The sequence below is a fragment of the Mytilus galloprovincialis genome, chromosome 11 (assembly GCF_965363235.1).
Source record: "Mytilus galloprovincialis chromosome 11, xbMytGall1.hap1.1, whole genome shotgun sequence".
Lineage (NCBI taxonomy): Eukaryota > Metazoa > Mollusca > Bivalvia > Mytilida > Mytilidae > Mytilus > Mytilus galloprovincialis.
The window spans coordinates 53479565-53491369 of record NC_134848.1 but is presented as its reverse complement, the minus strand read 5'-3'; the positions used below and the strand labels follow the sequence as shown (position 1 = coordinate 53491369).

The 11805-nt window shown below is 34.3% G+C and overlaps 1 protein-coding gene and 1 long non-coding RNA gene across 2 annotated transcripts; both read left to right on the top strand.

Annotated features, from left to right (window-relative positions):
• The first annotated feature begins 2076 nt into the window (after positions 1–2076).
• Positions 2077–6920, top strand: LOC143050815 (uncharacterized). Its single transcript, XM_076223928.1, has 3 exons — positions 2077–3247; positions 5284–5426; positions 6462–6920. Exons 1-3 carry the CDS (start codon positions 2077–2079, stop codon positions 6912–6914), a joined length of 1767 nt encoding a protein of 588 aa, XP_076080043.1. The 3' UTR covers positions 6915–6920.
• Positions 6921–8666: 1746 nt separating this feature from the next.
• Positions 8667–10793, top strand: LOC143051232 (uncharacterized). The gene is made up of 2 exons (XR_012970662.1): positions 8667–8847; positions 10459–10793. It is a non-coding gene; the product is annotated as an uncharacterized LOC143051232 (long non-coding RNA).
• The last annotated feature ends 1012 nt before the right edge of the window (positions 10794–11805 follow it).

The following is an 11805-nucleotide window of genomic DNA, read 5'->3' as shown; positions in this document are numbered from 1 at the left end:
GCTTGACTGTTTTATGATACATGGTATGGCCTATGTATTCAGTGTGCATATAGAGTTTTATGTTATAGAAACTGTTAATCTTTACTCCCCTGAAACCAAGGGGTGATGCGAATAAGACCCGACGTATTTGGGGATCATAACCCTCGTTCTCTTTAGGCTGAACCTTGAGGAACTTGAGCATCCATTGCTACCAAAGGTGCACAGATTTGTCAGTTAAATCAATCATGTCGGCATTCTGTAATCATGTCAGATCTCGTCATTCTAAGTGAACTGTGGCCGTTATTTCCACATTAGATATTTGTTTGTTATGTTTTTGCCTGAAACTTGATTCTTTGATTAATACGGTTTATCTCATTTATAAGATAAACCAATTTAATTAAAGAGAAATGATTACTGCCTCATTCGGATCCGGTTCTCGTTTCCCGCACATCAACGTGACATGACTCGTCAGCATAACATTGCACTAGCCAATCTTGTAGATATGTAAAAGTTTCAAAAACCCACCCACCTCCCCTTGCAATCTGCCATTTAATAACAATTCTTGTGTCTGCTGCTGTTTTATTTATCTTTTCAGAATGACCAGAACAGGCCGCATCTATAACTTTTTGGAAAAAAAGAGGAGACAAACAAGCCGATGGATTTGCTAGCTGAATCATACTTTCGAGAACTATATATGTCAATGCTAATTTTCATGAATGGCTACCACCTTTATCTAAATATTCAGACACCAGCAGTGTGAAAATGGAATTATCATTACCTGTTATTAGTTCTTCGCCTGGAAAGCATTAAACTTTTGACTTTATTTGGATAAAAATCATGCAGCATTTATTTTGATTACTTGATTCTAATTGTTCATTTTTGTAATAAAATCGTTCGTCACAGTCAAAACGGATGTCGGGATCTGGCAAGATTAAGGGGTTATGATCTTTTCCCGTAATTGTACGTCGGATCATATTAGGTTTTTACTTTCCTGCGGTACCGCAGGAAGTTCTGTTGAGACCATCTCATGTCTAACCTGAGTGGCCGGTTCTGAATTGGTACCAGTTCGAGCTTGACTCTTTTATGATACATAGTATGGCCTATGTATTCAGTGTGCATATAGAGTTTTATGTTATAGAAACTGTTAATCTTTACTCCCCTGAAACCAGGGGGTGATGCGAATAAGACCCGACGTATTTGGGGATCATAACCCTCGTTCTCTTTAGGCTGAACCTTGAGGAACTTGAGCATCCATTGCTACCAATGGTGCACAGATTTGTCAGTTAAATCAATCATGTCGGCATTCTGTAATCATGTCAGATCTCGTCATTCTAAGTGAACTGTGGCCGTTATTTCCACATTAGATATTTGTTTGTTATGTTTTTGCCTGAAACTTGATTCTTTGATTAAACATATTTTATGGGTAAAAAAATAGGCTGAAAATATATTAATATTCAATATCTGGTCTATTGAGACATGGTTCTTAAATGTTCCTCATAATTCCTAGCAGTTACAATGTAATGTGTTGTATGAATATTTGTGAATCATTGAAACAAGTAGAAACGAAAAAAAAATAGTTTTGTAAAGAGTTGCTCAGCAATCTAAAAAAAAATGGCACCATACTTTAAACCTTATTTTATTGGCACGAAATGAAATAGTATTACGACGTTATTTATATAATGCATGAAAATAACGTCAATTTGACGTTACCAAAACTAACACCAACACCGTACGCGACGTCTTCTCATTCGTTCAACATCCGTTTTATCCGTTAAACGTCCGGTAGAAGTCCGTTGGAGAATTTATCTTCTCTAATTTTCGAGCTATTTTCACACTTCTCAACCGGTGTGAGAAAAATATTTCTCGTCTCTAGAGAGAAATTTGTTCTCAGCAATTGATTGGATAATCAAAGTTCGTGACCTGTCGGAACTACTTTTTCATGGTTAACAAGAATTCTCGGCCTTCTTCGATAAACATCTTAGTAACGTGTAAACAAACTATCGAGAACTCGTCGTCTGCAATTTTCATTATAAGAAAGAAATGTCGCTCAACGAAAACTTGACAAGGGGACAAAAAGTCAGACTTGTAGGGGGGCAAATGGGAGTTATAAAAGGTAAAACAGACAACTTTGGGTTTCCGTTATGGGAAATTCAGCTAGAAGGTGGCCATGGTAAACTTGTAACTGAGGCCAGATACAGGTTTGACATTATTTCTGAGCCTGACAGAACAGTCACACACCCATTAGAACATGACTCCCCACCACATGTTCCTGATGAACTCCTGTATCTGTTTGAGCCAGAGTTGAATGAAGTTGATAAAACGCCAAATGAAGCTCCTGTAAATGTGTCAGCACCACCTCAAGCACCTACACAAAAGCCTAGTTCAAAAGCATCAAAACCAAGACAGTTTGTTCCAGTTGATGAATCAACTGTAGAACAATTTGTTAAAGATCAGGAAAATCAAGGCACTGCCAGAAAAAATATAAGTGATATGCGCACACTTACACAGTTCCTACAACAGAAAAATGAAAAAAGAGAAATTTATAAAATTCCACCTGAAGAATTAAACAGTCTTTTATGTCAGTACTTTTTCTCTGTGAGAAAAACTGATGGAGAAGAGTATGAGCCATCCTCACTACGTGGAATGATGTGTTCATTTGATAGAATACTGAGGAGCAATGATTATGGCTATGAATTAAGTAAAAGTGTAGAATTTGCTAAAACCAGAGATGTTCTTACGGCAAAACAGATAGCGTTAAAAAAAATGGGTAAAGGAAATGGTGATAAAAGAGCTGAAACACTCACTGATGATGACATTGAAGCAATGTTTAAAACTGGGCAGCTGGGCTTGTCCAATCCTACAACTCTATTGCACACTCTCTGGTTTTTTAACACAATATATTTTGGCCTACGTGGTGTAACTGAACATTATCAGATGACATGGGGGGATGTCCAACTATGTAAAGACTCTAAAAGTCAGGAATACTTGCAAATGAACGAGAGAAATACTAAAACAAGAACTGGAGAAAATCTGAAAAACACAAGAGAAATTCCTCAAAGGGCCTGGGCCACAACTGATCAAACAAAATGTCCTGTAGCTGCATACAAGCTTTACAAGTCAAAAAGACCTACAAAATATAGTAAGCCTGAAGATCCCTTCTACATTCAGGAGAACAACAACCCTGACAAGTCAGCCCTTTGGTTTAAGGCACAAAGAATTGGTATCAATAAATTAGGAAAATTCATGAAGAAAATGGCTTTAAATACAGGTAATAAAATATTGTAAACAGGTACATTTACTTGTTATTAATGTATATATTGATTCATACACTGCAACAAGTGTATTACAATATTTCTCCACTCGAGACAGTTAAATTTTATTATTTAAAGAGCGAGGCTTGCCGAGCTTTTTAAATAATTAAATTTAACTGTCGAGAGTGGAGAAATATTGTAATACACGAGTTATAACTTATAGTGTCGAAATTAGTTTGTTTAATGATTTGTATCATTCTTTTTCAAAGATTTTTAGAAACTTGTGTTCCTTTAATATATGCAATGTCATCAGGCAAGGTCGCCTTTTTTCCCCCACGTCACAATATGAAAATTCTGAAAAAAACAAAACATGATGACGTCATAATCAATTTTGATTTAGAACAGATATTTTACTAGTGGTGAAAAATAGTTTACTCACACCACTCAAGAAATGTGCAGGTTTTCCCAAATTCATTGATTGGAGAAAGATTTGAGAAACCTATTTGTCAACAGTGACAGATAACTGTTTAATCTGTTTCTTTTATAAATCAGTTTAGTTTTGAAATTAAAAAAAAAATGAAAGTCATCATTGAGTATTTACCAATATGAAGGTAGAACTGTGAACAACATGTTGATAATTAAAATTTCAACAATGGTCAAATTAAGTTACTTGTACATTTTTATTCAAATTTAAGCAAGAGTAAATAGACACATTTTGACTCTACATGTAAACTCCAAGTCCAGGAATCGAACCCAGATCCCTCATCTGTAGATGAGTGTACTGACCATTGTACTAACAAGGATAGTTTAAATACATGTACATGTAGAATAATCTGTGTCAAATACTCAATACTTTGGTTGATATGTTTCCCCCCTTTTTTTATAAAAAATTCTCGATATATCCAGAAAATTCATCAACCCTGCCGTCTTAAAATTTTGTTTAAGGTTGATAAAAATCCAAAATAAACTCTATCCTTTAACCTAAAAAAAAAAGATTACATGTAAGTTTTAACGCAAGCATAAAACATTTGTACATGCCACAAAGACACATATTACGTGTTATATTTCTCCACGAGAGACAGTTAAATTTTAAAATTTAAAATGCAAGGCGTGCCAAGATTTTGAATATATTTAAAATTTAACTGTCAAGACTGGAGAAATATAATACACGAGATATTCCTTTTGAGAGATTTGCTGAAAGTTGTGCTCTTTATTGGTACAATGTACATGCATAGGAAGATATGGTATGAGTGCCAATGAGATATAGATTTCACAACTGCATCAAGACTGTATTACAATATTTCTCCACTCAAACAGTTAAATTTTTAAATTCACCTAGTTTCCTGATGTCACAATAGAAAATTCAGAAGAAAGCAAAAAAAATTGATGTCATAATTGAAATTCAACCAATCATTTGCTGAGAACAAGAACAAATTTCTCTCTAGAGACGAGAAATATTTTTCTCACACCGGTCGAGAAAGGTGAAAATAGCACGAAAACTAGAGAAACAACTCTCAATCCAATTACAATTTATAAAAGTAAACCATTACAGGTCAAGGTACAGCCTTCAACATGTAGCCTTGGATAACACAAGCTATAAAGAGCCCAAATTTAAAGTGTAAATTCATTCAAACGGGAAAACCAATGGTCTTTTATAAAAACAAGTGAAACAAGCAACATGTATAAATTGCATAAACAAACAACAACTACTGTTGTGTTCATCAGATTCCTGACTTAGGACAGGTGCAAACATTTGCAGAGGGATTAAATGTTTTAATGGTACCAAACCTTCTCCCTTTTACTGACACAAAACTGAATAGTATAACATCACAACATAGAAAAACACACAATAAAATATCAATTTGAAGGCATACATGTAAGTGACGTCATCATGGTTGTCTTTTTTCATGACGTCACAATAGGAAATTCAGAAGAAATCAAGAAAATTTGATACCATATTTGAATTTCCCCATATAAACACTGTACATGTGTATAACCAGCATGTTCTTTTAATCACTGCTTTTAATTATTAATACTGTACATATACTTGTAGGTATTATTAAAGAACACAATCAAAATGATGAGAACCAACCTCTAGATGACAATACAAACAGGCGCCTAACCAACCATTCAGCTAGAAGGTTTATGCTTCAGAAGCTTGACGATGAGGGAATTGAACATAATCATATCAAACAGGTTATTAATCATAAAAATATTACTACAACACCACTTGACTACATTAATTACAGTTTTCATCCACTAAATTTTTGTCATGATTGAATTTTGAACAATCATCTGATAAGAAAATTTTGTAACTGGAGATATGAAAATATAGATTTCACAGAGTGTTACGAAATTCTCCACTCGAGACAGTTAACGTTAAATTTTACAATTTAAAACACAAGGCTTGCTGAGCTTTTCAATATTAAAAATTTAACTGTTGAAAGTGGAAACACATATCGGTGGAATTTGTTTCTCTAATTTTATCAAAGATTAAATTCTTGATTCATTGTTAGTTGCTTTACGCCACACAGCTGACGCCGCATTAGCACAAAAAGGCTATATAACGGCAAAATTTGAACCATTGAAATTCAATCAATCACTTGCCAAGAACAGATTTTTCACTAGTGAGGAGAAATATTTTTTCTCACACCGGTCAGGAAATGTAAAAATAGCACAAAAATTGAAGAAATCCTTTTTAAAATTGTCGGATTATTTATTTTTTATTTGTGGATCTCATTAGGGTCTAAGTGCAACCCTGAATTGCTAACTCTTTGAGAGCATGACACATGTTAGTCAAATTATTGTACTGTACTGTGTTAGGAAGTCTAGGGGGACACTAGTCCAAATAATTATGACGTCTTGAAAGGCTATTTTTTTATAATTTTTTGGACGCCGTACATCAATGTACAGCGTCCCAAAAAAAATATAAAAAAATAGCCTAACGAGACGTCATAATTATTTGGACTAGGGGGGACACAAGAATTTACAAAAAATGAGAATTGCTTACAAATTTACATACATAGTGTAAGCGGATACAGGAATTTGACAAAACAGTAAGTTGGATCCAGGATCAGAACCCCTTAATCTGTCAATGAGACACCCTTATTTAATATTTCACAATTCTAAATTCTAGTCCACCTTTACTTCTTCCTCAGATCCACACTATTTCATAAAAATTCACATATGGTTCATACTAGAAAGTTTATGATTTTTTTACTGATTTTTTAGATATCTGGACACAAAAACATACAGAGTATCACCACTTACTCAAAACTGAACCCTCAGAAACATAAACAGATAGCCCAATGCATCTTAGGTAACCAGGATCATGAGGCTGAAAATGAACAACAAATACAGTCTTCACAGACAACGAGGACGGTTACGATGGGACGTCAATGCATCTTAGGTAACCAGGATGAAAATGAGCAACAAATACAGTCTTCGCAGACAACGAGGACGGTTACGATGGGACGTCAAGCAGTTCATCAAACAGAGACACAACTCGTGGTTGGGCAAAGCCAAATTCACGATGCACCGCGTTCAGGAATGAACTATATCTTTGGGGCACCTATTTATGGAGGGACATTTAATATCAATATTAACAATACATCACCATCAGTTCAGCCTCCTCAGAAGAAACGCCGATTTGTTATCGAGAGTGACAGTTCACAAGATGAATAAACTACTGTGGTCGGTCGTTTTGAACTTCATTCATTCTCCTCGTGTTTATTTCAGTGAGCGGTGAACTTCATTCTACGCGAAAAAAAGTTCTTTTTTCTTATCAACGTTCAATTGATAAAAACTATTTTAATGTTCTTTTTGTGATTGAACATGAATATGTTGGAATTCAAATTGAATTGGATTGTGTTTTTTTTAGATAATACTTGAAATTAAACAAAAGACTTATGTGCGTAAGGCTCGGACTTAAAATTTCATAATTTAACTATCTCGATTGGAGAAACACGATAATCCACTGCTAACAATGTAAGGCTCGGACTTAAAATTTCATAATTTAACTATCTCGATTGGAGAAACACGATAATCCACTGCTAACAATGTAAGAATCTATATTTCCAGACCTTCAACGGATGTATAACGGACACGTAACGGATATAAAACGGAAACGAAACGGACGCCTAACGGACGTTCAACGGACATTTTATCCGTTTGACGTCCGTTCAAAGTTTTGAACATGCTCAAAATTTTCCACCGGACAGAACGGACGTCGACGGATAAAACGTACGCTTAACGGACATGCAACGGATACGGACGGACGTCTAACGGATAATAACGGACGTCTAACGGACATGAACGGATTGAAAAAATGTTATCCGTTAGGCGTCCGTTCGAGCTATTCGGTAAGGTGTGACCGAGGCTTTAGGTTAACTCACCCATTGCAAATCATCATCAGTGTTCAAACTACACATACATAAAAATGTACTATAAAATATCAGACAACACTTCACTCTTAAAAAACATTCAGAACGATATATATTTAATGATCCTAGATACTGAAGGCAAACTCAAAAAGTTTGAACCTCTTGATAAATAATTATTTTTTTTCTCTAATATTGATTGCTAGTTTGTTGTGTTCCAAAATTAACGAATAATCAAACGTCTAGAAGAAAAATTCTTTATTCTAGACAAATGTTTTCATCAAAGTTTGTAATGACCTGCCTACGATTTCCCTGCACATTTTTTATTTGGTCAGCATTTTAACGATAAAAATATAACAAGATGTGGTATAATTTCTAATGTTAAACACTCCCCCTAGTCCAGATGTCATAGAAGGTAATAACAATATGTCATTTTACGTTCACTCTCAGTAGCCGTTAAAAGGCACTACAAGAAAGAATGTAAAACACTTTAAACGAAAAATACTACAGCCAAATCTATGTAAAAACAATGAACGAAAAACAAATATAATATAAAGTCACACGCCACATCAACTGAATCACAGTCTCCTGTATATATGTTGCGGTGTAAAATATGTTTGTGGTTGCCCAACCCTTCTCCTTAACGTGGACAGTGGTGTATGACAACACAAATTGAAAAGGGCCATTTTGTATTTGGTGTTTGATTTTTTTTATGAACATAATTATGAAAACTTAAGCCACACTGTTTTATAGAAGTGCGAGAATCGGAAGCTAAGGCATAAAAAGACGATATAAATATCAGAATTTGGTAGTTTTCACTTTCCATGAAACTTTTTCAGAATCGTAAGGGGCGAACTCTTTTCAATGAATCCATACAAGTATTGGTGCTTAATAAGTATATCATTTCAAATTTTCATTTGAAGATCTTCATAAAGTTTTGCAACGCTCCACGTGTCATATACGTGTATTTCCCGAAATGATATATGATCGCTCCATATACAAACCGAGTAACCACCTGTTCGTTTTATCTGTTTAGTTGAAATACCCGTATGTTGTAAAGTGGGTACAAATATACAACATATGTCTAGCGAATAAATTCATTATCTTGTATCTATATTAGTTAATTATTTCTGGAAGCTATTTTAGTTATAGTATAAATATTCAAATAGATTTTATTGGTACATTCAATTCCAATTTGCGATTTGAACAGTTTAATTCACAACACAGAAATCATGCAGGTAAGCCTTCAAGTTGTATTAGTTTAACTTAAAAGTAATAATTTCACATTTTTTTATCAAGGGGTATTGATGTAGAAGATTTTCAATCAGAATAAATATATCGAGTGCACAATAGTGCAAATCAAATTCAAGTGAAAAGAAACACACTTATGTTATGGACCTTTTTCTGTATTTTTAAATTTTTAGGCCTTTTTCTCTTTTGTTTTTTGTTGTTGATTATTCTCTTAATATTAGCATCTAGTATTGCAGTTTCGAGTTTTGAAATACCCCTTGATATGGACAATTTCATGTTTAGGGCGTCTTGAAATTGTTTGACAGCTTCCGAAGTGCTAATTTTTAACCTTTTTCAGGTGGACCAAATCACTACTTTCCTTTAAAATTCTGGACCCAAATTTTTTTCAGTGTAATTTCACCCCCTACTTGCAATTTGAGGCATTACACATGGAGAAATAAATTGGGAAGGGGTATAAATATTAATGGCAAGTAACCCACTGTCAACACTAGGGACTATATTCCGGTACAACGAAAATCAAGGGACGATAATAAAATCAACGGTACCAATTTTGTTGCACCAGATGCGCATTTCGACAATATATGTCTCTTCAGTGATGCTCGTGGCCAAAATATTTGAAATCCAAAGCTTATATAAAAGATGAAGAGCTATAATCCAAAAGGTCAAAAAAGTATAGCCAAATTCGTGAAAGGAATCAGAGCTTTGCATGAGGGAGATACATTCCTTAATTTATAATAATTTCTAATATTTTGTAACAGCAAATTTTAATAACACAAAAAATCCGTATTTTCATGCCAGTACCGAAGTACTGGCTACTGGGCTGGTGATACCCTCGGGGACTAATAGTCCACCAGCAGAGGCATCGACCCAGTGGTAGTAATAAAATCAACGGTACCAATTTTGTTGCACCAGATGCGCATTTCGACAATATATGTCTCTTCAGTGATGCTCGTGGCCAAAATATTTGAAATCCAAAGCTTATATAAAAGATGAAGAGCTATAATCCAAAAGGTCAAAAAAGTATAGCCAAATTCGTGAAAGGAATCAGAGCTTTGCATGAGGGAGATACATTCCTTAATTTATAATAATTTCTAATATTTTGTAACAGCAAATTTTAATAACACAAAAAATCCGTATTTTCATGCCAGTACCGAAGTACTGGCTACTGGGCTGGTGATACCCTCGGGGACTAATAGTCCACCAGCAGAGGCATCGACCCAGTGGTAGTAATAAAATCAACGGTACCAATTTTGTTGCACCAGATGCGCATTTCGACAATATATGTCTCTTCAGTGATGCTCGTGGCCAAAATATTTGAAATCCAAAGCTTATATAAAAGATGAAGAGCTATAATCCAAAAGGTCAAATTGTGGTCTCGGACCATCTGTTTTGTTATTACGATTAAAATAATGGTGGACGTCACATATTTCCCATTTTCAGAACTCTTAGAATAAGTTTAATTCCGCAAAAATCGCAAATAGCACATCAGAAATAAAATTTGTTCTTAATTTATAATCGCATTGCAATTATCGTACCACAACTTTATTAGACTAAAAAGATATTGTAAGTATTACATATATTTATGCATCTCATTTCAGACTAAAGCACTTGTATTGGTCCTGGTTATTGCCATTGCAATGGTGTCGACGGTGATGGCTAGTAAAGAATGTAAGATGATCTGTAACGACGAGGTCAGAGTCTGCAAGCTGGAGTTTTGTTTAAGTCACAGCGACAAATCTTGCAAAAAGAAGTGCAATAAACTTAAGAAAGACTGTATGGCGATTTGCAAATTTAACAAGAAACGCAACGTGCATGTACCTTATGAGGTCGAAGAAGATCTTGAGGAAGGAGATTTCGAAGAATAGAAAGTTTTAAAGTTTCATGGATACAAGTTTTTTTAATTATATGAAATAAATCATTCTGTAAATCATAACTTGTTTTAATTGCTTTATGTTGCAAAGCACCTAAGATGACCCCAAGTTTACAGTTGCGTTTGTGTTGCTCATATTTTCTTTGTTATGTTTGTGTACTGTTGTTTGTCTGTTTGTCTATTACATTTTTAAGCATGACTTTGTCAGGGTTTTTCAGTGTTTGAATGGCACTTTGTTTTCCGTCACCTCTCTTTAATATTTTTCTGCTTAGATTGTCCTTATTTCGATTTCTTGGATTTAGACAAAAACACCCATTCAACTATGCGTTTGTTAGAAATAAGTAAAATAAGACAGCAATCCAACGAAAATAAAGCCAAATATCGTCTACATCGGAGGGAAACATTCTGCCTTCAGCTGAATATACAATATATCATACACTCAAAACCAGAATGCGAGACCAAAGGATGCAATGTCTGAGTCGCTTCAAACTTTGTGTTTGACGTTTCATAATTCAAAAGTGAGAAAACCAGAATGATCATACCTTTCTTGCAGATCTCCTAGGTTACGAAGTTTCTTTTCATCTGACCTTGACTCTATGGTTAATTGTTTAATTAGACAAATGTATTACAAATTTGTCTAGAAGAAATTCTGAGTTTTTTTTTATTTTGAAAGGTACAGAAGAAAATTCCCTTTGAATTGCCTAGAATATATATATTTTCAATACATTCTTGCAAAACAAGGACATCTCTAAATCGTAGTTGAATTGTATTTATATAAAGAACAATTCTAAGCTTTTTTTATTTTGAAAGGTACAGTGAGATGAAAATTCCTTTTGAATTGTTTAGAATATATATTTTCAATACACTCTTGCAATACAAGGACATCTCGAACTGTATTTATATAAAGAACATTCATTCACAGCGTAAAAAATCAAACCTGGTTTTATAGCTTGCTAAACCACTCGCATCTCATCTATATGACAGTCGCATCAAATTCCATTATATTTACAAAGATGTTTGAACAAAACAGACATAAAAGGTAAAAATAGAGGTACACATGTACATCAGTCAACAT

Bases quoted from the DNA above. Each gene is read 5' to 3' on its own strand.
- LOC143050815 (XM_076223928.1), top strand. From the start codon at position 2,077: ATGGGAGTTATAAAAGGTAAAACAGACAACTTTGGGTTTCCGTTATGG. The intron at 3,248-5,283 runs GTAATAAAATAT...ATATACTTGTAG, and splicing joins GAAAATGGCTTTAAATACAG to GTATTATTAAAGAACACAAT. The intron at 5,427-6,461 runs GTTATTAATCAT...CTGATTTTTTAG, and splicing joins AACATAATCATATCAAACAG to ATATCTGGACACAAAAACAT.